At 39.3% G+C, this 27,649-nt stretch overlaps 2 protein-coding genes and 1 long non-coding RNA gene across 7 annotated transcripts in view; 2 read left to right on the forward strand and 1 right to left on the reverse strand.

Annotated features, from left to right (window-relative positions):
• Positions 1-15,756, forward strand: part of LOC132008446 (apoptosis inhibitor 5) — a 28,804-nt gene extending 13,048 nt beyond the window's left edge. The window contains exons 8-14 of one of the 3 annotated variants that reach the window (XM_059387068.1): positions 839-928; positions 2,185-2,366; positions 3,771-3,864; positions 4,636-4,692; positions 7,898-7,974; positions 8,492-8,628; positions 13,623-15,756. In XM_059387068.1, the coding sequence (XP_059243051.1) occupies positions 839-928; positions 2,185-2,366; positions 3,771-3,864; positions 4,636-4,692; positions 7,898-7,974; positions 8,492-8,628; positions 13,623-13,705 (720 nt within the window). In that variant the 3' untranslated portion in view covers positions 13,706-15,756. Of the gene's footprint in view, positions 1-838; positions 929-2,184; positions 2,367-3,770; positions 3,865-4,635; positions 4,693-7,897; positions 7,975-8,491; positions 8,629-10,720; positions 11,382-13,622 lie in introns of those variants that run through there. The other 2 variants (XM_059387069.1, XM_059387070.1) reach the window with 2 other exon arrangements.
• LOC132008447 (uncharacterized) lies at positions 7,718-26,355 on the reverse strand. The gene is made up of 3 exons (XR_009401639.1): positions 26,266-26,355; positions 8,484-8,586; positions 7,718-7,952 (listed from the first exon to the last, which is right to left on the reverse strand). It is a non-coding gene; the product is annotated as an uncharacterized LOC132008447 (long non-coding RNA).
• LOC132008445 (tetratricopeptide repeat protein 17) overlaps positions 26,318-27,649 on the forward strand; it is a 118,795-nt gene continuing 117,463 nt past the window's right edge. For 2 of the 3 annotated variants that reach the window (XM_059387065.1, XM_059387066.1), the window contains exon 1: positions 26,318-26,594. In XM_059387065.1, the coding sequence (XP_059243048.1) occupies positions 26,436-26,594 (159 nt within the window). In that variant the 5' untranslated portion in view covers positions 26,318-26,435. The remainder of the gene's footprint in view (positions 26,595-27,649) is intronic. The other variant, XM_059387067.1, reaches the window with a different exon arrangement.

Below are 27,649 nucleotides of genomic sequence, written 5' to 3' on the forward strand. Positions count from 1 at the left end.
ATATTTTAACATAAATAACATAGAGTTCTGATTTCTAAGAGAGTAAAGGTATGATGACTAGCTAGTAATCTGTCCCAGAATTAACCACATAGGAATGCTTTATGAACTTAATGAAAGTTTGCTGCAGTGGGAAGCACTGCGTATAGTGTTCATGATACTCTGTCTCTTTGTAGCCTTAATATTTCAAGGTGTTTAATTCATAACTATTCCTTTCTCTATCCGTAATTGATAAGAGCCAGATTTAAACTGGGTTAATACAAAATACCCTTGATCCTTTTTCCAGTTACCCACTCTCCTTTATAGCTCAGCTGTAAGGTACACACACATTTTTTTCACAGCACTTGTAACATTTGTTTATCGCGCCACATTTAATCGATTCATCTCTAGATTCTCAGAATCTAGTGCCAAGCCTGATTCTGAAACGCACTTAATAATGATTGTTGAATTGGGCTGAAATGTGGACATGTATGTGCCATTTCCCTCATAGGTTTTTTGGGATAGAGGAGTACCACTGTGTACTGAGGCTGTCATTTGCTTCAGATGTCCCGGGTCTGACTTGTTAGACAGGGACTGAGTTAAGGAGAGTTGAACCTTGAGAATAGTAGCGACTACAAGTACTGTGAGTTAGTGTCCAGAGACTAAGTTTAATAGCAAATGAAGCCCATTCTAAATGCTAATAAATAATTCTTTGCTGTTAAGAATTCTTCCTAAGTATCTCTTCGTAGTACAGTATTAAGGTATAGCAGAAGGCAGCCTTAGTTACCTAGAATCATTCTTATTTTACAGCCCTCGCCTATTCAAAAAAAAATACTAATAACAGTGAATCATTTGTTTTTAGGTATTGAAACTGTTGGCAGAGATGAGTTCATTTTGTGGTGACATGGAAAAGCTAGAAACAAATTTAAGGAAACTATTTGACAAGTTACTGGTAAGAACTTTTTTCTTTTCTTAATGGCGCAGTCCGTATGTAATCCCAGAGTCTAATAGTGTGGTGTAATTTGTAGAGAATCAACTTTAGAAACCCAAATTAGATGGAATAATTCTAGCAAGTATTTTTAGTCGTTCAGGCCACATGTTGTCTACTTTTAAAAGAAAATCTTTGGCATTTCTTCTGTTGTTGATGGTTTGCATAAAAGATAACACAGGATTTTTATAGTAAGTTTTTCTGCTATCTCCTTTATCAAAATATTTTTCACATTTGCTCCAGGTCACCTTCCAGGTTGCTGCCTAAGGCCAAGTAGCTAGAGCAGCCAGCAAATAAAATCATTTAAGTCATAATTGTGGAGAAAATAGGCCATCTGATAAAATCATTATCAGCATCACCAAGTGCTTTTCTTGTTGGATGTAAACACTTGTGTAACTGACACAGTGAGTGATAAGCACTAGGCCTGTAGTATGAATTGAGTCATGTAACATCTGGAGCTCATTCAGACCTGTACACCTTCCCCAGGGTGTGATAGCACTCATACTGAAAGCCTTTGGCAGTACTTTGAATGTAAGGAGAGTCAAACAGTGTGGGAAAATGTTCAGAAAAGATTTTCGGATTAGCATAATAAAGTGATTAAAAGCATCAGCTTTTGATGGCAAACCAAGATTGAATCCTGATTCTTCATCACAGACTTTTTCACCATAAAAAAATTGCCTCAGAATTTCATTCTGTCATTTGTATAAGTGTACCTAAAAAATGTTACTAGCGGGGCGCTTAGGTAGCTCAGTGGGTTAAAACCTCTGCCTTCGGCTCAGGTCATAATCCCAGGGTCCTGGGATCGAGCCCTGCATCGGGCTCTCTGCTCAGCAGGGAGCCTGCTTCCCTTCCTTTGTAATCTCTGTCAAATAAATAAATAAAATCTTTAAAAAAAAAAATAAGAAATAAAAAAATGTTACTAGCTTCTTCACTGTGAGGAGTAGCAGTAGCAGTGGTGGAGATAGCAGTAGCTACAACAGAGGTTAAGATAGAGGGATTGACAGGCTGGGTCATTATTGATCTGATGGGTAAAAGGGATATCTTACCTAAATTTCTATTCTTGATCTTAGCCAAAAGGCCGAGAAGCGATCCTAAATTTCTGATTTGGGTAGTTTTTAATGCTTCATGTCCTAAAAGCCTGCTCTATGTGACTTCACTGCTTGTTTATAATTAGAGCATTTATGGCAGATTGCAAATATCTCTATATTTTCATCTCTTAGGAATATATGCCTCTTCCTCCAGAAGAAGCGGAAAATGGGGAGAATGCCGGTAATGAAGAACCCAAGCTGCAGTTCAGCTATGTGGAATGTCTGTTGTACAGCTTTCACCAGTTGGGCCGAAAACTTCCAGATTTCTTAACGGCCAAACTGAATGCCGAAAAACTGAAAGATTTTAAAATTAGGTGATGTATGATTGAAGTGGTCTAATCCTTGACAAAGATGATGGCTATCTTGATACGCCCTTGATTTTCTTCTCCTTTTACAAGAGCTGTGTCCCCACCCTGCCTTACCTGGTGGGATAAAATGGAAGATCCACAGAACAGGAACGTATATAAAAGTGTGGCATAAAAACCTATGTGGGGGAGAGAACGTTTTCAAAAACAAGCTCACTCTTCTCACTTGTTTTATGATCTTGAGCAGGTTCTCAACCGCTCTACTAACCACCTGATTTCCCTCAGCAGTTACTTTAAATGAGAACAGCAGCTGCCTCGTAGAGTTGTGAGAATCAGACAGTGAACAGAAAGCTTTGAGCATCGTGCCTGGCACATAGTGGGTACTCTGTAAATTGGAGTTGCTGTTGTTAAGGTCTTAGAATATTCTAGGGGAGTAGCACTGGAGAAATCACAAGTTGTTTTCATGAACACACTTAGATGGAATCATTTTATTAACAACTTCACACCTTAAAATTTGAAATGCTTAGCCACTGTATTATCTGTTACTGTCCTCTGTTGTTTGGTAAGGCAGTGGTTTAATACTTGGTGAAATATTTGATCGGAAGCAACAAGTTAAGGGCGCCTAGGTGGCTCACTGGATTGAGCCTCTGCTTTTGGCTCCGGTTGTGATCTCAGAGTCCTGGGATCAAGCCCCGCAGCAGGCTCTCTGCCTGCTGCTCTGCCTGCTTGTGATCTTTGTCTGTCAAATTAATAAATAAAATTAAAAAAAAGAAGAAGAAGAAGCAAAAAGTTTAGAAATTCCTGTAAAAATTAAAAAATGATGCCAGGTTATTAAGCAGAGTTCTAGAAGTCAGCACGATGGGGCTCTATACTGCCTCTCTTTCATATATTATCTCGGAACAAACTTGAAAGGGGTATTTCTTTGAACCCTTAGAGATTTATATGCATTTATAAATAAATTCTCAGATCAGCAGTTTTATTTTTAACTAGACTTGACAATCAAACACTGTCCATTGTCAGCAGATAAATATGTAGAGGTTACGTGATTTGTGTAAGGTCACTTAACCTTCAGTTGGTCATTGAAAGAGAAGAACCCAGGCCATCGATTCTGATCAGTGGTTCCTGAATGGTTCACTCTGACTGCGCCTTACGGCTTAACATACCAAGCACAGTGTTAAAAATCTTTCCCTTGCCAGATTTAGTATAGACTTATTCCTGTTTTTGGTAAAGGAAAACTTTTTATTTTGCTTATTTATGTATCTCTTGGGATCATTTATTAATAATAAAAAAAGTTCCTCAAAAAAAAAATGACCTTTATTAGTTAAGAACTTTTAGCTATAGTAGAAGATTCTCTGAATTTAAAAACAAAATTGAAGTGGTGATTTGCTAACCAACCAATACTTCTTTATTTAGGCTGCAGTACTTTGCACGGGGACTGCAGGTTTATATCCGACAACTTCGCTTGGCTCTGCAGGGTAAAACAGGCGAAGCCTTAAAAACAGAAGAGGTAAGAATACTGAGTCACATCTTGTAAGGAAATTTTTTATAATAGCCAACATGTACTGCAAATTCAGTCTCAATTCATATGTCGAAATGTAACATTTGACTTCATTTGAACTGGTAATACAAGTCTGTCTTGAAGATACAATATGATGTTAGAAGATTGCCTAGTTATTTGCTAAGTTATATTTTTATCCTTGTTGAAATATTTCGAATATGTCCAAGTTTGTGAATAGTGTTACAAACTTAGATACATACCAGTCTTTCATTAGGGTCTCATTAGCACATTTTGTTCAAATATTTGATTGACGATGTGATATTTTTATTTTTACCTTTTGGAAAAATAGCAATTTACATTGTAAAAAGGATTAAATTGCCAATTCTAAACCAAACTATATGTGTGTTTGTGTTGGGATTTTTGGATTTCTCTCATCTCAGCTATTGTGATCAATCTTCATCACAATTCTCATGAAATATTTTAAGTTTTCATTATGTCTTCCTGTAACTTAAGCTAATGATTTTTAAAACAACAACTGTATACATATGACCGTCTTAAACTCATTTTTTCAGATAAGTGGTAGATAACACTTTAATATTCTAACTTATCAAGAGAACATAAAGATTATTTGCTTTCTTTGCCATTTCTACACTGGTTTAGAGTCAAGAAGTGGGAATAAGCAGAAATGACTCTGAAAGAGAAGTATAATTATTCCAGTTCTATATGGGAATGGGATATGCATCATAAAAGTTATTGGCACTTTTTGTTTTCCTTTTGCAGAACAAGATTAAAGTTGTTGCACTGAAAATAACAAATAATATTAATGTTTTAATCAAGGTAAGTGTTCTTTCTTACCCAGTCCTTCTAGCTAGCTAGAAAGTTTGTGCAAGAGTTTATCTATGTGTCTTTAGATCTGTAATGATACTGTTAAAGGGGAGATACCATTGTATTCCAGGCATTCAGCCTTTTAAGGCTTTATGCTTTCTATAATACCAAGTGCCATTTCTGTAGCTATCATAAAGTCATACATTGTTTTACTTATTTAAAAGTTATTGCAGAAGATACTGCAGGCAAAGGGAGGCATGCAGATTTTCTCTGACCCAAAGCATTGGAACAAATACATTTAGACTCAGAAATTTCACTGACTTAAATTCTGCTGGTCTGTTGGGTCCTTTCAAATGGCCAGTAAAACCCCACTTTGCTTACATTAAGGATGAACAAGCCTGTGTGGCCCTTGAAATGTTTTCCCTATAGTCTTTTCTGTTAACTTATCTATATAATAAATTTAGAGCTTTCTGTACTATAGGCTAAGATGTACCTTACCATTAAACCATAAATACACTTCAGCTCTCTTTACCCCTCCCCCCCAGGTAAACATTAATCTGAACAGAAGACAATCTGAGAGGGGGAAAAAAAAAGAATCACAACAAAGTAACCATCACCTGTTTCTATAAGTCAACAGTATTGTAGCCAGGTGGAAAAAGCCATGAGTTTTCTAAAACCTAGAGCACAAAGCCTGATAATAACAAAATTAGGACTGGTGGTATACTCCTAACTCTAATCTGGTAACTCTCCCATAGAATCATTACTTTTTATCAGAAGAGAGGGAAACTTTGCAGAGAAAGCAACAGTGAGACATTAAGGAATGAGTATCATGGAAAGAGAAGAGGTGCGAGTACTCCCATCTCCTAAGAAAATCTTATAGCTTTACTCCTTTTATTTATTTATTTATTTATTTATTATTTGTTATTTTCTATAAACATATATTTTTATCCCCAGGGGTACAGGTCTGTGACACACTTCACAGCACTCACCAAAGCACATACCCTCCCCAGTGTCCATAACCCCACCCCCCTTCTCTCAACCCCCTTATTTATTTATTTTTTAATTTAAATTCAAGTCAGTTAATGTAAGTGTAGTTGTGGTTTCAGGAGTAGAATTTAGTGACCCATCATTTACATGTAACACCCAGTGCTCATCCCAACAAATGCCTTCTTTAGACCCATCACCTATTTAACCCATTCCCCACACACCTCTCCTCCAGCACCCCTCTGTATGGCCTCCCTCTGTTTTTATCTTTTTTCTTTTTTTAAGATTTTATTTATTTATTTATTTGAGAGAGAGAGAGAAAGAGAGTATGAGAGGGGAGAGGGTCAGAGGGAGAAGCAGACTCCCCACTGAGCAGGGATCCCGATGTGGGATTTGATCCCGGAACTCCAGGATCATGACCCAAGCCGAAGGCAGTTGTCCAACCAACTGAGCCACCCAGGCGCCCCCTCTGTTTTTATCTTATTTTTTCTTTCCCTTCTCCTGTGTTCCATCTGTTTTGTTTCTTAAATTCCACGTATGAGTGAAATCATGATTGTTCTTTGTCTGACTTATTTCACTTAGCATAATACACTTCTGTTCCATCCCCATTGTTACAAATGGCCAGCTTTCATTCTTTTTGATGGCTGAGTAATATTCTAATATATATGTATGTATAAACATGCACACCCACAAACACACGCCACATTTTTTTAATCCATTCATTGGTCAGTGGATGATTGGGCTCTTTCCATAATTTTAGCCACTACTAATTTCAAACCTTAAAACTAATAATTTCAAACAGTGAATTCATTTATCAAAATGTGATTTTTTTGAGAAATAATTTATACATATCATCGTATCACTTTAAAGTATATATGATTAACATACATATATGATGAAATTATTACTATCACAAATAGATTCAGCCAACATCCATTTTCTCATATATAGATACAATAAAATTCCTTTCTTTAATAACATTATCGTATATTAATGAGTCTAGTTAGAAACCTCAAGCATTTTTGATCCAAAGGACTTTACCGCTAATTCCCTGCATTTATCTGGCACAATGGACTTAAGTTTCATATCGTGATGGTTTTTATTAATGTTTAACTGTAGAAAGAACAGTTTGATCAAATTTTACTGATATATAAAAATCAGAGTGGGCTGCCTTAGTGTCTTAGTCAGTTGGGTGTCTGACTCTTGGTTTCAGCTCAGGTCATAATCTCAGTCCTGGGATTGAGCCCCATTTTCGGCTCTGCACCAGCATAGAGTCTGTTTCAGATTCTCTCCCCCCATCCATCCCACTCACTCTCTCTCTAATAGATACATGAAATCTTTTTTAAAAATCAAAGTTAAAGCTGATAAGAAATGTTAGGTAAAAAACTAATAATAAATATGTTTATAAATCTATCTAAGTTTTGAGAATATCATGAGGTTAGATTATTTCAGTTACTTTAACATTTAAATTCAGCAAACATTTGCATTACCATATACTAATAACTTGGTATTTAAGTCTTGTGGGTTTTTCCTTTATTGGTAACTTACAGATATTTGAGAAGAAGAAAAATATTAAGCAGGCCTTTAGCATTATAGTTTTGTTCTAATTTTGAACCACTTAAAAATCTGCAAAAGCAAATATAGTTTGCACCATTCTTTTTCCCTTAAGGCACCTCAGTGACTGCATCTGTGCAAAAGAAATATTTAAGACTTCGTTTTATTACAGTTGATATATTTTATCCTGGAATTCTAAATGATCATCATTTAGAAAAAAGTTAGCTAGGGATGCCTGGGTGGCTTATTTGGTTAAGCATCTGCCTTTGGCTTAGGTCATGATCCCAGGGTCCTGGGGTCAAGCCCCATGTCAGGCTTCTTCCTCAGCGAGTGGGGGTCTGCTTCTCTCCCTCTCCCTTTGTCCCCCACCCCATGCTGGAGCTCATGTGCTCTCTTTCTTTCTCTCTCTCTCAAATGAATAAAACAAAACCAAAAAAAAACTTAGCTACAGTTTCTGAAGTGATACATACAAAATGACATTAATGAAGTGTAATAGATATAATTTATAAACAAAATCATCTGTTTATTTTTTCTCTTGCAACTTTTTTTTAGGTGAACAAGGATAGATAAGAACTTACTCTCTCCTAAACTTTAAGATGTCCCCATGCTTCTTACCCTCACCACCATTCTCCATACCACCAGATATATTAGAAATCTTGTCTTCATTTTGTCTTTTTAGGATCTCTTCCACATTCCTCCTTCTTATAAAAGCACAGTAACATTATCTTGGAAACCTGTACAGAAGGTTGAAATTGGGTAAGATATATTTAAAAGAATTATAAGTGTTCTAATAGTTATGACTTATAAATATGAAAATCTGAATTCAGATGTTATATTTACTATACAGAAGGGTATCTTACCAGTTAAATAGTCTTAATAAGATGTTAAAATATGAGTATTAGAAGCATGACTTAAAATACAAAGTCTAATTGCAGTATATATCAAATAAACAGGTACAGTACAACCCTGGAATTTTCAGGGTTGTCTGTACTTCTGTGGCATAGACTTTTGACAAATTTTACAAACTAAGTCATTTGCCCTTAAAATTTTGTAGCCACATATTCCAGATTATTTTCAAGCCTTGTAAATCCCCTCTGGCATTGTGTGGATTACTAAGGCACAGTTAATTTGATGACCTCAGAATGTTATTTCCTTTTTTCTGATATAACTATCATCTTTGGGATGTCTTTTGTAACTGATAGGCTAAATTACAATGGTTTTAATGGCCTCTGGTAATAGAATTTTTTTATTGCCATTCTTCTTACCATTACAGGCAGAAGAGAGCCAATGAAGATACAACTTCTGGTTCACCACCCAAGAAATCTTCAGCCGGACCAAAAAGGGATGCCAGGCAGATATATAATCCTCCTAGTGGGAAATATAGCAGCAATTTGAGCAACTTTAATTATGGTGAGCGTTTCCGTTTGGGTACAAGCAATATGAGAAATTAGGAAGAAATTATGTAACAGTTGATTTTAATTATTAATTATATATAGTCACATATATAATATGTGACTTTTTCCACTGACTTCTGAGGTAGCTTGGAAAATGAGAGCTATTGGGGAAACAAGTTACCCCATTTCTTTCTAACCCTTCCTCATGGGCTCACTAAATAGAGCATGCAGTACTTAGAAAAGAACTTGGAAAAGATAATATGCATCTTGTATTCAGAAGAAGGAACAAAACGAAGGAAGTTGGCATGAACCATCCATTCCTGGTTTTCCCTGTTGTAACTTCAAGGCAAGACATTCTGTGCATTCTCCCTCAGGAGTAGTTACAGCTTCTGGCAGATGTGAGGATATCAGTAATCTTCTTGGATCTTTTCTGCCTCCTGCTTGTCTTCCATCTTCTTAACTATTTGAAAAGTCCTAGAAGTGGAGTCAGATGTTTAAAGTATCATCTGGCAAGGAAGGTGTGTCCTGTCGCAGTCTGTCTCCACTGCCCAGAGTGCAGTCTCCCTGTCAGTGTTAGCCATTGGTGCCAGGAGAGCTTCCCGCTAGTCCATTGTCTCCCAGTGCTGTGAAGAAGTGAAATTTATTTCATTTGACTTAGAGCCTGATGGATTCTTTCAAAGAAGAAAGGATGAAATATCACTGAATGAGCTCCTTAATCAAAGCTTAGGGGAGTCTGGGTGGCTCAGTTGTTAAGTGGCTGCCTTTGGCTCAGGTCATGATCCCAGGGTGGTGGGATTGAGCCCCAAGTCAGGCTCCCTGCCCAGAGGGAAGCCTGCTTCTCCCTCTCCCTCTACACTTGCTTGTGTTCCCTCTCTCACTGTCTCTCTCTCTGTCAAATAAATAAGATCTTTAAAAAGAAGAAAAAGACAAACTAATATTTGCAACTGAAAATGCTTATTATGACTGGTCTTATTTACTCGTCTGAACTAATTCTTCAGTAATTATTCTTAAAACACATTCTGAAACATAGACTGTCTATAATCATTTCCAGGGTGAGGAAATCATAACATTAAAGTCATCCTACAATAGCTAGATACCTTTAGTATCTGAGCAAACATTGTAAAAAAGCAGTTTTTAGATTGTGAAATGACCCCTCTACTCCAGTCAGGTTTGGAAGCAAATTAGTGTAGGAAAGATCACTGGAATCATTTCCAGGATGCATATGTAAATATGCATTTCTTAGCCTCTTAAATGTAAATATGCATATGTAAATATGCATTTCTTAGCCTCTTTTCTTAATGTGAAAAATAGGGACAACATAGCACTCTTAAAAATTTCAAATAAGGGGAAAAAAACAGTATTTGTGAAAACATTTTGTAAATTGAAAGGATTCTGCCATCTCATTGCAACAAAGATTGTCTTCTGTCACTTGTATGATGTAATGTGTCTATGAGAATTATTGTTAAAATCCAATTATTATCTCAAATACTATCTTCATTTTGCTTAAATGAAAAGTAATTGAAAGCAATGACAATGCATAGAGAATTGTATTCCTTGTCACTTGGGCAAGTGACTTACTCCTGAGGAGGATTCTGCCATGTGAACTCACTGGCTGCCTGATGGTGAGAATCAGATGATACAATGCATGTGGAAAAGAGATGTGAAAAATACAAAGCCTTAGTTGTGATTGTTTTTCATGGTCGGTAGAAAATCTGAGTCCCTTATAACTACAGTTGTTTATAGTCCTCAAAGTAACAAAAGCAGAACAAGCTTGCCTGTTAATTGTTTTTTTGTGTGTGTCTGATATTACAGCACTTTAATATTCCTAAAGGGGTCAACCTTGTCCTTGGGGTGCTAGTCATAAACAGAATTACAAAGCTAACTAAACTCTGACTCTTTTTATTGGAAAGTGGCAGCAAAATTTCTGCTAGCATTTTGCATTTTGGAGTTGAATGTTAACAGGTCATAGGTATTTTCACAGTAGCAGTTTTAAAGAGTTCTTGGCTTTCTTTCACACATTCAGTTGAAAATTCTTGATACTACAGATGGGATTTGGAAGACCTATCTACATCAAGTTTTTCTCCACCTTTTTTGTGTCCTTTCTTTAGGGAACTGACAGTGTGTCCAGAAGAAAGAAGCACGTTGCTTTTTTTTTTCCTGGGATATCAGTGTTGCCTCAAAATTGGAGAGGAGAACGTTTTGTTTTAATGTCACTTAGTAGATAGATTTTCTTAATGACATTTGGCAAAATCATTGTAATTACACTTTTCTTTGTCAGTCAAGCTCATGTTTTATCTTTCCAAAAACGGGTTGGATTTTTTTTTAAAGATCATGTATGCTGAGGGATTAGGAAATTGACTCTTTTTGGTTATTAGAGAATCAGGTAGTATTAATGTACAGTCTTATTACAGTGAAAGAAATAGACTGTTCCAGTTTTATAGGCTGGAACTTATTCATCATAGAAGAAGAGCCAGATTTGTTGTTGTTTTTTGAATCCAGGCATGCTAATATAGACTTTTTTTTCCTTATCCAAGTTTATCACTTTACTAACCAAGGTCTTTTATTTGCTTTATATATATGTAGTCAGTTCAGCTTCCTGGTGCATTTTCAGTTGAAGTATTTACAAACACCTGCTCATGTTTGGCTTTCCTTCCTGCATACAGAATTGCCCAGTAATCCAGAAATACTGAACATGCTGTATGTTGTGACTTGTATCCTTCATCTTTTACCTTTTTAGACTGTAAAAATAAAGTATAATTTTAACTGGGAGCAGTGGTTTTTCAAGTTAGCAGTGTAAGCTTGAAACCACTGAAAAGATCCGAAAATGCAGACTGGTCCCTCAGGATGGAGCCCTTCAAAGAAAGAAAATTTGGAGATTTCCTGAACTGTAAAAATGACTACATCCATTGCAGAGCAAAAAGAAATAGCCAGTATAGAAAAGATAACCATATCGAACAATATCTTCATACAGTGTATGTAATATACCCATTGATACAGTTGAACAGTTGAGGGGGTGCCTGGGTGGCTGAATCTGTTAAGTGTCTGCCTTCAGCTCGGGTCATGTTCCCAGAGTCCTGGAATGGAGCTTCAAATTGGACTCCATGCTCAGCAGGGAGCCTGCTTCTCCCTCTGCCTCTACCCTCCCCTCCAGTTTATTTGTGTGTGTGTGTGTACGTACACGCACTCTCCACTCTCTCATGAGTAAATAAAATCTTAAAGAAAAGAAAAACAGGGGCGCCTGGGTGGCTCAGTGGGTTGGGCCGCTGCCTTCGGCTCAGGTCATGATCCCAGCGTCCTGGGATCGAGTCCCACATCGGGCTCTCTGCTCAGCGGGGAGCCTGCTTCCTCCTCTCTCTCTGCCTGCCTCTCTGTCTACTTGTGATTTCTGTCTGTCAAATAAATAAAATCTTTAAAAAAAAAAAAAAAAAAAAAAAAAAAAAAAAAAAAAAAAAAAAAAAGAAAAGAAAAGAAAAGAAAAACAATTGAAAGGGTGTATTTTAGTAGTCACTTAGCTAATAGGTAATAATGATTCCTATGAAGATGTTAATTTGATTTAAAAAAAGATGTTAATTTGTTAAGTGTTGTTAACTGAAAAATGGAAGGTTTCATAATGAGTACAGTAGGGGGGAAATGTGCTGACATCTGCATAGATAAGGCCAAGTCTTAAACAGTCAAAAGTGCAAGAGTTACAGCCTACATAAGAGTTGCTATATTCCCTGTTACAGTCACTGCAAAATTACGGGGAGCATCTTACCCTTAGACCACCTCTGATTTTCTGAATATGTTCAAGGGGTAATAAACATGGTGGTGTCATTTAAAAGGCTTTCAAACGGATCAACTTAGAAAAATGTGCCATGACATGAACGATGACTTCGAATCAGATCCCATTCTATTAAACATAAATATTTGCTAAGTTGGGGAAAGGTCGAGTTAATTTTCTAACTCATGGTTGCTGGGCGCAGGGGTGGGGGGTAAAAACATTACCCAAATAAAGTAATTATATTTCTAGCCATAATGGCAAAAAAGGGGTTGCAATATGGACTTAATAGGAATTTTTCAACCATTCAATATTACGGATCCAAAACAGCAACACCAGGTGGTTTTTATTGCCCCTAACAGGATTGTTGCAATGAGGAAGTTTAAAAGTTCAATGAAGAGATCTGATCTCTGGAATTAGAAGTTTGAGGCTCTTAACTTATTTATGTATGATGAAAAGTCCAACCTGTCAGATAACGTCAATCAGTTTTCTTCACTGGAAAGACTCTTTAAAGGAATATTTCTCTGGAGCGATAAAAGAGAGTAACTAGTGAATGAATCAAAGACTCATTCTCCTGTATGACACAAGTGACTTGATTTTTCAGCAAAAGATACACTTAATGTACATCAGTAATCTAAGCACTGTGTACATAATCACCTTTTTGGCAGTACTCTGAGCAGCTCATGTAGCTGATAAAGCAGCGAGCAAAGCTGCTGGCATTTATACCCACATTTTTGTGAGTCCAGGTGCTTGAAATATTGTGACCAAAACAGATTGCCTATTCACTGCATTTGAAAGGTATGCTTTTCAGTCTAGCGTAATTTTTCAAAATTGATCAGTGATAATTCAAGATATTTTGCATTCACGGCACTAGCTTTTGAAGGCCAGTGACTTTTTGTTAATTCCGTATCAACTATAGAAATTTTTATAGTGTAATTATCTTTAGTAGTGATAGCCATCAAAATAAAGAAGAAATGTACTTGTTATAAGTACATTGTCACCTTGAAATATCTTGTTAGTGGGATACATTTAATTGAGTACCTACTCTGAATATATTTGACATCTTGCCATATGTGTTTTAGTGTATGTGTTGCCCTGGTTTTATGTATAGATTGAGTTTACACACTAACAGAATGCTAGCGCTGCTTTCATAGAGCCTGCTGCTACACACTCAAAGCTACGAGTTACGCTTCTGTGTTTGCTGTACCATGAAGTCCTGAGCAAGACCTAAACCCTTGTTCGCTTTTTCGTAGAGCAGAGAGGAGCCTTCAGGGGAAGTAGAGGTGGCCGAGGTTGGGGAGCACGAGGAAATCGTAGTCGGGGAAGACTCTACTGAGTAAGACATCACATTCTTCAGCATTGTCATGAGCTTAATAATAACTTAAATTCTACTACTCATTGGATTGCCGGGGATGTCCCTTTAAAAGGACTGCTGCCTTCAGCTAAAAACTTAATGTTCTTTATACCTTTGTATGTATGATCTACTTTTGTAACAGACCATGGTTGTGTCCAAGGTAAAAACCACAGTGATATTTTTGGATGCTTTGTCCACAATCTTGACTTGTTTTTGCAATATCATCATTATTCAGACTTCATATTGTGAATCTTTTACTTTTAAACATCTTGGTAATTTGTTATTGAAAGCTACTCAAGTCTAAAATGTAATGAAATTTCAGTCTATTTCTGATAACTGGTAAAGATGAAAGTTGAAAGGTTACTGATTTCCTCTACCCTCTTTTTTCCTCCCCAATATATGGAGAAGAGTAATGGTCGATCTTAACATTTTATTTTCATTATTTTTAATAAAGCTGCTAGGCATTTCCTACCTAGTGTTGTAAAAGCAGAATACTTACCAGCTTTCTTAAAATGTAGAAATTACATTTTTAGGAGGAAGTAAGTTGCTTTGCACCATTTACTTAACTCTTCTCCATATGTTGTGATATAAACTTTTGACTATGGGATCTTACTATTTGAATAGAAATGTGTATGTATAATATACATGCATACATAAGCATATATGTGTGTGTGTGTGTGTATACATGCATGCTGTGAAACTTGACTACACAACATAAATCATTTTTTTAAAAATTCCTGGAACGGGTAGTCTTTGACACGGTGATGATCCTTTTTGAGGCTGAATCCATTAACTTGTTATCTAGGTTTTCCTCCCAGTAGTGAGGGATTTTGAGTCAGTTGCACTTACATGATTATTGTTATTTAAAACTAAAAATAAACCAAGGCTGCGTTTTCAAAGATAAATTTGGAGATCCCTGCTGGAGAAATACAGCCAAAATATTGAATCTGATGTACATATAGGTTTCTACAGGATGAGCTAGATTAATTTAGAATTTGGGGATTTAATAACCAGGGCAACCCAGGAAAAGTGACTTGAAAACATGGTGTACCAATAAGCAAGGGATGCTCTCTTGGTTTGCTTTTGCCACTTTCAAGATTTTAACTTCTCAGGTTATTAATCAAAATTATTGTATAAGTTAGCTAATAGAATCTTTAGGTTACAACAACGGACGGGGGGTTTGTGGAGTGTTTAATGTCATGGGCATTTTTAGTAGCATAGGCCCTTTTGCTCTGCCTTTTGAATGTTTCATATGTTTTTGTTCCACAGTTAATCTTCCCTCCCCAAGTTTGCTATTCAAATTCAATGCCTGAATGACATTTTCTAGTAGTTTGACATATTTTTCGAGGAATAGTTTGTGATTCTAATGCAGGTGTCTACATTACTGTTACCTCTACATTGGGGAAAAAGCAAAACCCCTTTGTTAGAATTACTGCACATGTTTAAGGGAAAAATATTTTTTAAAAACCAGAATGATACAAGTGAGCAAAAGAAATTGGTCAGCTTGACTATGGAGTGGTGGCAATAATCTCTAAAACATTCCAAAAGAGTATGAGCTGAACCTAAGCTCCCTTGGAATCCGAAAAGACATAGGAACATGGAATTGCCATTTGAAAACTGTGACCAGATAGTCTGGACCTTAGAGGCATCAGTTGGTGGCCTAAAGCCATTTCAAGTACAGCAACTGTATTGGAACTACAGTTATATAAATTTGACATAAATGTAACTTTTCTTCTTTTTCTTTTTTAAAGCATATTTGTAAAAAAAAATTAAAAAAAAAAGCTGAGCAGAAGTGACTTTACTTTCTCAAGTTTGATACTGAGTTGACTGTGTTCCTTCCTTTACCACCTCATTGTTCCCCTTACTTTTCCAAAGGCAACAGTGCACATCTTAGGTTACTTTTGCTTCAAAAATTTGAAAGAAAAACTTCATGCCATGATTTTTTTTTTTCCTTTTGCAAGACACCTGTTATCACCTTGTTCAAATGTAAATGTTCCCTTATGCTTTTGAAATAAATTTCCTTTTGTAATTTTGTTTTGTGTCTTGATGTGTTATAATTATGATAACTTAAGATTCCCGGATATCCATTAAACAATATTGGTGGTTTCTGTTGTGCCAGACATGAAAATATAAAGATGGGCAAGTTATATTTAATTTTCATTTTTGGAGATTTTTTTTTTAAGTGAATACATTTCTGAAAAAAATGATTTGGTTATTTTTATTGAAACAAAATATCAGATACATACTTGCCAAATTGTTATGAAATAATTTCCATCTTCAGGTTAATATGTAAAGGAAGTTGGAACTTCTTAATTTGGCTACCAGCCTTTATTAAAAGTCTTCCTGAAGTAGCACCTAGAATGGTTAGGAGTGTTCTAAAGCCAAATTTAAATGGAACGGAATGAGATAACTGCATTCCTGGTGATCACATCCAGGCCTGCAGCTTTAATGCCACCTTATGCTGAGGACTGTCAAGTTTCTATGTCCATCATTTCTTGCCTGGAGTTTCTTAACAGCCTTCTAATGGATCTCCCTGCTGTTACTTGACTCATTTATAGCCTGTTCTAAACAGGACAGCAGAGATCCACTCCTACTTAAAGCTATTCAGTGGCTCATTTCAGAGTATAAATCAAAAACATTGCCATGGTTTTCCATCCCTGACCTCAGCTGCTATCCTTCCTCTCCGTCACTCTGCCCCAGTCAGCTAGCTTCATGCGGCCTGGGCAAAGACACTCCTGCTGTAGGGATTTTGCACTGGCTGTTCCCTCCAGGCACTCTTTCTCTTATATCTCTTGTCTAACTCCATCTCCATGTCCTTCAAATCTCCAAAGATTATTTTCTCAAGGAAAATTAAATACCGCAAGATGGCAAATACCACTTACCCTATCCCATGTTCCCTAGAGCATTTGCCAACTTCTAACATACTGTATACTTTACTTGTACATTGTTTTGTCTGTTTATCCCTGACAGAATGTAATCTGGCTAAAATGCCACAAAGGTAAGGATTTTTGTAATTTACTCCTTGATAATTGCAACTAAAACAGTGCTTGGTACATACTAAGTTTTCAATTTAAAAAAGGCAGTGTTTCAGGCTCTGGGAATATAGTGGTGAGCAACAGAGGCAAACTCTTGGGAGCTCACATTCTACTACACAGGCCTCATAAGCTGATTTCAGAGCTTAGTTTTAAAACGCATGCTGATGTGACAGCATAGAAAGAACAGTTAGGAAAAGTCAATTAATTTGAGCTGAGAACTGAATGATGATTTGGAGCCAGCCTAGTGAAGATGTCAGGGAAAAGCATTTGAGATGGAGGCAACAAAACCTGCATAACACTTTTTTTTTTTAAGATTTTATTTATTTGCCAGAGAGAGATCACAAGAGGCAGAGCACCAGAGAGAGAGGGGGAAGCAGGCTCCCTGCTAAGCAGAGAGCCCAATGTGGGGCTCAATCCCAGGACCCTGAGGCCAATGACCTGAACAAAGGCAGAGGTTTAACCCACTGAGCCACCCAGGTGCCCCAACACTTGGCTTTAAGAGCACCAGGCTGCGCTAAAACAAAACAAAAATGGTGGGGAGGGCACTATCCCTAAACTTGTAGATTCCTAGTTTCAACCCCTGCGCTCCTGAATTCCTCATCTATGAGGAATTACTTTCAATAACTCAGAGGGCACTGCACTCTCTGACAGAGGCATGTTTCCTCTGCCCAGAAAATCATTACCCCCTATTCACCCCCCATTCATCCAGCTAACTTAGGATTCATCCTTCAGGTCATACTAGATTTCACTCTCCCTGGGAAGCCTTTCCTCCCAAGTTGGGTACAGGACCAACCACGTGTGTGCTCCCTTAGCACATGATCAATTTCCCACGTTAGAAACCATAGAAAGAAAACTCAAAGCAGTTCTGGGCAGGTAGAAAACAGCGAATGACTCAAGTCTAACAAGTGTGATGGAAACTAAAATTTAGACTAATGAAACCTAATTTGTCAAAAACCTAAGAAATCGTAAATTCATTCCTAAAAGTTGGCCATTTACTCCCTAAAACTAATGCAATCACAAATAAAGAAAATCCCATTAAAATTCTGGTCATAAAGAGTTGATATTATAAACAAGATCTGAGATAAGGCCTTAGACAGATGAAAAACCACATACAGTTCCAGTTGGTATTTCTCAAGAAATACTTAAGTAGAAAAGAACCAAAGAGGGGGGGGAAAATGATATTCCTATGAGGAAAAACTAAAATTTAGCTTGCTATAAGGTGATAAGGTTAAAAAGCACAAACTAAAAAGATTTGAATAGAATGAACTAGATTCATCATAAAATGAGGATCCTGATACCTGAGTGTATGTGGGAGTAAAAACTGGGGATAGGAGCAGGTATGACCATTAGCTTCTTACAGAATGAACAGTCATAATAAAATTACTCCCCAAATAAAACTGTCCTCCCCAAATACAGTAACAGCTTCAAGACTTTCAATAAGTTAATGTCTGGTAAGTCTGTATCAGGAAAATTCTTTTGAGGCTGACCATCATGCTACCCTCAGAGCAGCCCTAGGATCACTGTGAACTGGAATCTTGGGCTGACTGGACATTCGGTCTCACCCGTAGTAGTCCTCATGCTTCAAACTGCTTGATTTATTTGGCAAACTATTTCTAAATGAAATCACTATATTTAGGTATCCTCTGTCTCCTCTTTGAAAATCCTACCCACTCTGCATATAGCTGTTGGGGAGATATACCTCTACAGCCCTTCCAGCCAGAACTAGCCTCCTTTCTTACCCACCTTATCAACATCTATCAATTCAAAATCCCTCTAAAGGAATGAACTATATGCAGAGTAGGCTGCCAGTTATTTCTTCCCTTCCCATTTAAACATGGCTGCTTCACTTATGATGATGAATCTATTTCCTTTTCCCTTTGAATCTGAGCTATCTTTATTCCCTTCTTTGACCAGTAGATTGCAGAAGTGACACTGCCAGTTCTGGGGCTGGCCCTCAAGAAGCCTGGCAGCTTCTACCATGTAAGAAGCCTCTATAACTGCCCTGAGAGATAGCACAGCTACCCCTGGTCATTTCAGCCACTCCAGCAAATGTACTAGATGTGTGTGGAGACATTTCACGACATTCTGGGACCAGCTGAGGTCTCAGCTGAATGCAGCCCTATGAGTGACCCAAGCCAACAGCAGGAGAACCACCCAGCTGAATCCAGCCAATAAACTATGAAATATAATAAATTATATTTTAAAATTAAGCATTTAAATCACTAAAATTTAAGTTGGTTTACCATGAAGCAAAAGATAATTAACAGAATTTAAAACAGAATGTTAACTCTCTCAGATACATTTATATCTTATATTTTCTCTAAGGAATAAACAGTATGGAGATTTTCTGCAACTTTCAGATAAAATGGCTCAAAGGAGGAAACAATCCAGAAAGTCCGTTTGATCATCGTCCAATTCCTAGCTTCAAAAATTCTATACTTTATAGAGATAGTAAGTAAAAGTCAAACTAACCAAGCTTTCTGGAAGATAAAAGTATATTTGTATAGGAAATGCTTCCTGCCATCAGACGCTAACAGTGTATAACTAATTGAAAAAAAGAATTACTCGGGCATCTGGGTAGCTCAGTGGGTTAAGGCTCTGCCTTCGGCTCAGGTCATAATCTCAGGGTCCTGAGATCAAGTCCCGCAATGGGCTCTCCACTCAGCAGCGAGCCTGCTTCCTCCTCTCTCTCTGCTTGCCTCTCTGCCTACTTGTGATCTCTCTCTGTCAAATAAATAAATAAACTCTTAAAAAAAAAAAAAAAAAGAATTACTCAATAACATAAGGTACTACCAGAACTACCTACCAAAATACAGGCCAAATCTCTGATGAACAAAGAAGAAAATCCTCAACAAAACATTAGCAAGCTGCATTCAATAATATATTAAAAGGGTCATTCACCACAATCAAATGGGATTTATTCCAGGGATGTGAGGACGGTTCAATATTTGCAAACCAATCAATGTGATATTCCACACTGACAGAACAAAGGATAAATAGACATATGATCATCTCAATAAAAACAGAAAAATTTGACAAAATTTGATATCTGTTCATGATAAAAACTCTCACAATCACCAAAGTGGGTTTAAAGGTGAAATATACCTCAACATAATAAAGGCCATATTATGAAAAACCCATAGTTAACATCATACTCAATGGTGAAAAATCAAGAGTGTTTCCTCTAGGGGCACCTGGGTGGCTCAGTGGGTTAAAGCCTTTGCCTTTAGCTGGGGTCATGATCCTGGAGTCCTGGGATGGAGCCCCGCATCAGGCTATCTGCTCTGCTTCCCTTTCTCTCTCTCTGCCTGCCTCTCTGTCTGCCCGTGATCTCTGCCTGTCAAATAAACAAATAAAATCTTAAAAAAAAAAAAAAAATTCTCTGCCCTTAAAAAAAAATTTTGTTTCCTCTTTAGATCAGAAACAAGACAAGAATATCCACTCTTAACACTTTTATTCAACATAGTACTGAAAGTCCTAGTCACAGCAATCAGACAAGGAAAAGAAATGACATCCAAATCAAAAAGGGACAAGTTAGGGCGCCTGGGTGGCTCAGTGGGTTAAAGCCTCTGCTTTCTGCTCAGGTCATGATCCCAGGGTCCTGGGATTGAGCCCCGCATCAGGCTCTCTGCTCAGCAGGCAGCCTGCTTCCTCCTCTTTCTCAGCCTGCCTCTCTGCCTACTTGTGATCTCTGTTAAATAAATAAAATCTTTAAAAAAAAAAAAAGGAACAAGTTAAATTGTCCCCTATTTGCAGATGACATGATGCTATGCATAGAAAACCCTGAAGACTTCACAAAAAAACTATTATAAGTAAAAAATTCAGTGAAGTTGCAGGATACACAGAAATCATGTTTCTATATGCTAATAATGAAGTAGCAGAAAGAGAAATTTAAAAAACAATTCCATTGATAATTACTCCAAAAAAGAATAAAATACCTAACAATAAGGGCACCTGGGTGGCTCAGTCAGTTAAGCGTCTGCCTTTGGCTCAGGTCATAATCCCAGGGTCCTGAGATCAAGTCCTGTTGGGCTTCCTGCTAAGCGGGAGCCTGCTTCTCCCTCTGCCTCCCAGTTGTGCTTCCTCTTTCTCTAGTGCACGCTCTCTCTCTCTCAAATAAATAGATGTATATTTTTAAAAAATACCTAAGAATAAACTTAATCAAGGAAGTGAAAGACCTATACTCTGAAAACTATGAAACACTGATGAAAGAAATTTAAAGTGATATAAACAGATAGACATTCCATGCTCATGGACTGGAAGAACAAATACTATTAAAATGTCTATACTACCCAAGGTAATCTACATAGTCAATGCAATCCCTATCAAACACCAACAATCTCTTTTACAGAACTAAAATAATACTAAAATTTGTACAGAACCATAAAAGATCTCAAAAAGCCAAAGCAATCTTTTTTTTTTTTTAATATTTTATTTATTTGACAGAGAGAGATCATAGTAGACAAAGAGGCAGGCAGAGAGAGAGAGAGAGGGAAGCAGGCTCCCTGCTGAGCAGAGAGCCCGATGTGGGACTCGATCCCAGGACCCTGAGATCATGACCTGAGCCGAAGGCAGCGGCTTAACCCACTGAGCCACCCAGGCGCCCCGCCAAAGCAATCTTAAGTAAAAACAAAGTTGGGGCGACTGGGTGGCTCTCTGCCTACTTGTGATGTCTGTCAAATAAATAAAATCTTGGGGCGCCTGGGTGGCTCAGTCATTGGGCTCCTGCCTTCGGCTCAGGTCATGATCCCACAGTTCTGGGATCGGGCCCCACATCGGGCTCCCTGCTTAGCGGGGGGCCTGCTTCTCCCTCTCACACTCCTCCCGCTTGTGTTCCCTCTCTCACTGTGTCTTTCTCTGTCAAATAAATAGATAATATCTTTAAAAAAAAAATAAATAAATAAATAAATAAATAAAATCTTAAAAAAAAAAAAGAACAAAGTTGGAGGTGTCACAATCCCAAATTTAAAGATTTAGTACAAAGCTGTAGTAATTGAAACAGTATGATACTGGCACAAAAACAGACACATAGGCCAACAGAACAGAATACAGAGCCCAGAAATAAACCCATGATTATCTAGTCAATTAATAATCTGCAACAGAGAGGCAAGAATATACAATGGGGAAAAGATAGTCTCTTCAATAATTGGTTCTGGGGAAAACAGACAGCTATAGGCAAAAGACTGAAACAGGACCATTTTCTTACACCATACACAGAAACAAACTCAGACTGGATGAAACGCCTAAATGTGAGACCTGAAACTATAAAATTTCTAGAAGAAAATATAGGCAGTAATATCTTGGACACCGCCCTTAGCAACATTTTTCTAGATATGTATGTCTCCTAAAGCAAGGAAAATAAAGGAAAAATAAAGTATTGGGACTATACCAAAACAAAACAAAAACAAAAAAAAATTTTAAAAACCTTTTGTACAGCCAGGGAAACCATCAACAAAAGGGCAGCCTACTGAATGAGAGAAGATATTTGCAAATGCAAATCTGCTAATGCATTAATGCCCAAAATCTATAAATAACTTAAAACCAAAAAATAAACAATAAATAATCTGATTTTAAAATGGGCAGAGGAGGATGCCTAGGTGGCTCAGTCAGTTGAGTCCAACTCTTGGTTTCCACTCAGGTCAGAATCTCAGGGTTGTGGGATGCACTGAGCTCTGCTCTCAACAGAGTCGGCTTCACCTCTCCTTCTCCCTCTACTCCTCTCCCCTCCACTTGCACGCACACTCTCTCTCAAATAAATAAACAAATAAATCCTTTTTTAAAAAAAGTGGGCAGAGGACCTGAATAGACATTTAAAAACAAACACCAACAGGGATGCCTGGGTGGCTCAGTTGGTTAAGCAGCTGCCTTCGGCTCAGGTCATGATCCCAGCGTCCTGGGATCAAGTCCCACATCCTGCTCCTTGCTCTGCAGGGAGCCTGCTGCTTCCTCTGACTCTGCCTTCCACTCTGTCTGCCTGTGCTCGCTCTCTCGCTTGCTATCTCTCTGACAAATAAAATCTTAAAAAAAAAAAAAAAAAATTGGGACGCCTGGGTGGCTCAGTCAGTTGAGTATCTACCTTTGGCTCAGGTCATGATCCCAGAGTCCTGGGATCAAGTCTCCTGGAATCAAGTCCCCTTGCTCAGCGGGGAGCCTGCTTCTCCCTCTGTCTGCTGCTCCTCCTGCTTGTGCACTCACTCTCTCTCTAACAACAATAACAAAAAAGACATGCTGATGACCAAAAGACATAAAAAGATGCTCAACATCACTAATCAGCAGGCAAGTTCAAATCAAAACCACGATGAGGAGGCACCTGGGTGGCTCAGTGGGTTAAAGCCTCTGCCTTCAGCTCATGTCATGGTCTCAGGGTCCTGGGATGGAGCCCGGCTTCGGGCTCTCTGCTCAGCGGGGAGCCTGCTTCCTCCTCTCTCTCTGCCTGCCTCTCTAACTAATTGTGATCTCTGTCTATCAAATAAATAAATAAAAAATCTTTAAAACAAAACCACGATGAGAATCACCTTACACCTGTTGGAAGACTAGAATCAAAAACACAGGTAACAAGTGTTGACAAGGATACAGAGCAAAAGGAACACTTATGCACTGTTGGTAGGGATGTAAACTGGTGCAGCCATGCAGGGAGGTTCCTCATAAAATCAAAAATAGAAATATCACACAATCCAGTAATTCCACTATTGGGGAATTACCCAAAGAAAATAAAAACATTAATTTGAAAATATAGATTGCACTGTCATGTCTCTTGCAGTATCATTTACAGGAGCCAAGATATGGAAACAACCCAAATGTGCACTGACAGATTACAAATCAACCAAATTAGTTGATTTTGGGTTAATCAAGAGAGATTATTCAGACAGACCTTATCTAACCACATGAGCCCTTTAAATCTGGGTCGAGCCATCAGAAATGGAGGAAGTCAGAAACTGAGGCAGTGGAGATTTTCCCCATTTCCCTTGAAGGAATATTGCCATGTTGAGAAGGCCATGGTAGCAGGGAATGGTGGGGGGAGTCAAGAATGGCCATAGTCAGCAGCCAGCAAGAAAAGTGACTACAATGGCAAAGGGCTGAATTCTGCCAAGAATTTGAAAGAGGCCCCCAAACCCTGGAGAAAGCAAGCAGCCTTCTATCACCCATGTGAGACACTGAGAACACAGCCATGCCACGTCAGACTCTTGACCCATGAAAACAGTGAGATTGCAGGTATGTGTTAAGCTGCTAAATTTATGGTAATTTATTACACAACAACAGAAAACTAATACAGGATCTCCAAGGACATGGATTATCATCTAGAGAAAGAAGAGGCCTGTGGTACATTAAAGCTACAGAAGCTATGATTCTGCCCTTTTATAGGTTAACTTATGAGTGTGAAAGAAATTGCTGATAGTCAAAATAGGTGATGTTGGGGCTGCTCTCAAATTCCTCACCATCCTTCAGCCATGCTCAGGCTCTAGAGTCAGGTAGATCGGAGTCCAAATCTGAGGTCTGCCACTTATTAGCTATATGATCTTGGCCAAATTACTTAACTAGCCTATGCCCGGTACGTCAGCAGAGATGACTATGTGAATACTAGTGCCAGTATGTATTAAAACACTTAACAAATGTTAGATGATGATGACTGCCATTACTTAGCAACCTTTATACACTGGTAAGAGGATTGATGTCTACGCCTTAAAATAAAATGCTGAGAACAGGGAGACTCGTTTTCCACTTTTTTCATTTCAAAATTGTCTGTGTTTAAACTTTTCGGTATGACATACAAGAAACCCTTACAACCTGACAGTTTTCACGTTTTTTTTGTTTTTTTGTTTTTTAAAGATTTTATTTATTTGACAGACAGAGATTACAAGTAGGCAGAGAGGCAGGCAGAGAGAGGGGGAAGCAGGCTCCCTGCCGAGCAGAGAGAGCCTGATGCGGAGCTCGATCCCAGGACACTGGGATCATGACCTGAGCCGAAGGCAGAGGCTTTAACCCACTGAACCACCCAGGCGCCCCAGTTTTCACGTTTTTTTCATGTATTGCTTATTCTACTTGAATCAGCACTTTTGCTTGAAGCCTTTCACCTGGTCGGTTGCTCTCTTCTCTACACATGTGCCGTTATACACCTCCATTATCCTGTATTTCAATTGTTAACCTGCCAATATTCCACTGAATTGCACATTGCTCAGTGGTCAGATTTCCATACCTGCTGTCTAGCAGAGTACTAGGCAAAAAAGTGGATAGGTCATACATTTTTAGCGAGATGAATGTTCATTACTTCAATCCTCTAAGAAAAGCAACTTTCAAATGGAACTAAAAACCAGTGCTGTGGTCGTTGCTCCCAGAGTAGGAAGAGATGTTTAAACACTTGGCAATTATTTTTGTTTTCTGACAATATGCCAGCGTAGGAAGGCGGTCAGGCAAAATTCTCATCCTCCTCTTCCCAAAGAGAAAACCAAAAGCATAATGAACCTAAACACAAAATGACACACAAAGCCAGAAGGCAGCCGTGAAATACCTAAAACATTATCTTACTAGAAGCCAGGACTAGCCTGGCTAGTCTACCTACATGTTGGTTCACTAGAGAGAAGAGTTCTTAACGTACATACCTGGGACTCTTGCTGAAAGTCAGAATCTGGTGGGGTCGGGTAAAAGAGCCAAGAAGGTGCATTTCTAATAAACTGCCAGGTGATGCCAATGCTATGGGTCTCCTGATCTAGACCTCCAGCCTAGACCTGTGCTGCCCTGTAAGGTAGCCACTAGGCACATGCAGCTCTTAAGCCCTGAAATCCAGCCAGTCTGAATTTTTTTTTTAATTTTTAAAATATTTTATATATTTATTTGCAGAGGGCGAGAGAGGGAACACAAATAGGGGGAGTGGGAGAGGAAGAAGCAGGCCTCCCGCCAAGCAGAGAGCCTGATGCGGGGGCTTAACCCCAGGACTCTGGGATCATGACCCCGGGGAAAGGCAGACCCTTAACGACTGAGCCACCCAGGCGCATCCCTTGCCAGTCTCCACGTAGACGAGCTGGAAGCCTAAAAGACTTAGGACTAAAAATAAAATAGCTCAGTCATTTGTACAGATTTTATTTTGAACTAATACTGTGTTGAATACAATGGGTTAAATCAAACGCGTTATTTCGCTCTTTTAAAACACTTCTCCGTGGCTCCAGCCTCCCATCCTTCTACCGGACAGCGCGGCCCTAGACGGACAATGCGCCCAACTCTGAAGCCTCCACTACTGCGAGGCTTTACGAACAAAAGAGAATCCATCTCTTCCCTTACGTCTTTCGAAAGCATACCTTTTATTTCAAAACCATATGACACAACCAGACATAAAAATGAAGTAAAATGAAAACCAAGGTTTTATTAAATCCATATCTATGTAAATATATACACAGAGTCCTCTCATTCCCGCTCAGGCTCCACCTAGAACACTCCTTGTATCTCCCTCTGGTTCCCACGCCACGAGATCGAACTGCCTACAGGAAAACAGTAACAAAAAAAGCTGTCTCCGACCTGAAGCCAAGCCCGGCTGTCCGCGCCGCCCAAACCGAGGCTCAGAAAGCCGGTCGTCAGCGGGCAGCGCCTCCGGGGCTCCACCTCCTCCAGCGCCGACCTCCCCAAGATGGCGGACGGCGGGGGCCGGCTTCCGCTTCCGGTGTGAGCAGTACGGCCGGGGGGGCAAGATGGCGGCGGCAGTAGGGGTCCGCGGCCGGTGCGAGCTGCCGCCTTGCTCCGGCCCAGGCTGGCTCCTTAGCCTTTCCGCCTTGCTGAGTGTGGCGGCTCGAGGGGCCTTCGCCACCACGCACTGGGTCGTCACGGAGGACGGGAAGATCCAGCAGCAGGTAGCGGCCAGGGCGTCCCTCTCCGCCCGCGCCCGCCCTCACCCCGGGGGATTCCCAGGTCCGGCCCCTGGCTGTTTGGCGCCGCGCGGTCCCGCCCCCAGGCTACCTTCCCACGGTCCCGGCGCTGCGGCGGGAGCGACCCCAGTACTCAGAGCTGGCGTCGCTCCCTCCCCATTTGTCCTCTGGCCCTCGCCTCAGCCTCCAGCAAGTTCTCAGCCTTCCACCCCTGAGACAGCGTGCCGCGTGGGAAGTGTCGCCCGGCCGTGGGGGCGGGGGTCGGGCTCTGGGGACATTTTGTTGTGCTTGGGCTTTAGAAACCGCAGATTCATTATCCTTGCCTCCGTTCCTCTCGGGCCCACCACGCGTCACCAGCCCTCCCCGAAGAAGTAGAAAGCAGGTGGCAATGCCGTGGTGTGCGCGAGTCCCACGGCGGTGACAGCTTCGGCACCCCTAGGCAGTGGGTCATCTAATGCTTCTTGCCCAGTCTCCTCTTCTGTGTGCTGGAATTCGTATCGGGGTTTGGTGATTTCAGCTTGTACCGTTACCCAGGTCAACAGGGGCTCTTCAGAGGCAACACACACTTTCCTTCTTAAGGAATGCTTGAAGATGCCTCTGGTGGCGTTGCCTGCATCTTCTAGCTGTAACTGCCCTCGTTTCCCAGGGTACTTTGCATTGTTTCTTTACCTAGTTCCTGTGACCCGGCCCCGCAAGGAGGATACGCGATTTCCTGGATTCTTGTATGCCCGAACTAATGGCTCGGAGGAGAGAGTGCTTTCCTTACATAACTTAAGGATTGCCTACATTTTGTGAATGCTGCTGATCCCGAAGCAGTACGTGTGTGTGCTCTGCTGTTGGTAAACTTAATGACTTCCAACCCTTGGGAGCAATCCTGAAAAGTCCAGCAAACACGTAGGTAGTGAATTGTGTGCCCCATGCAGTTCAGCTCACTGATCTCAAATGTATGAATCATTATTGTGTGAAACTATGGACCTTTGGGTTGTGTGTAATGAATGATGATAGGAACATAATGCAAGGTTTACTTTTGTATAAAGGGA

Source organism: Mustela nigripes, unplaced genomic scaffold (assembly GCF_022355385.1).
Source record: "Mustela nigripes isolate SB6536 unplaced genomic scaffold, MUSNIG.SB6536 HiC_scaffold_148, whole genome shotgun sequence".
NCBI classification, from domain to species: Eukaryota; Metazoa; Chordata; class Mammalia; order Carnivora; family Mustelidae; genus Mustela; species Mustela nigripes.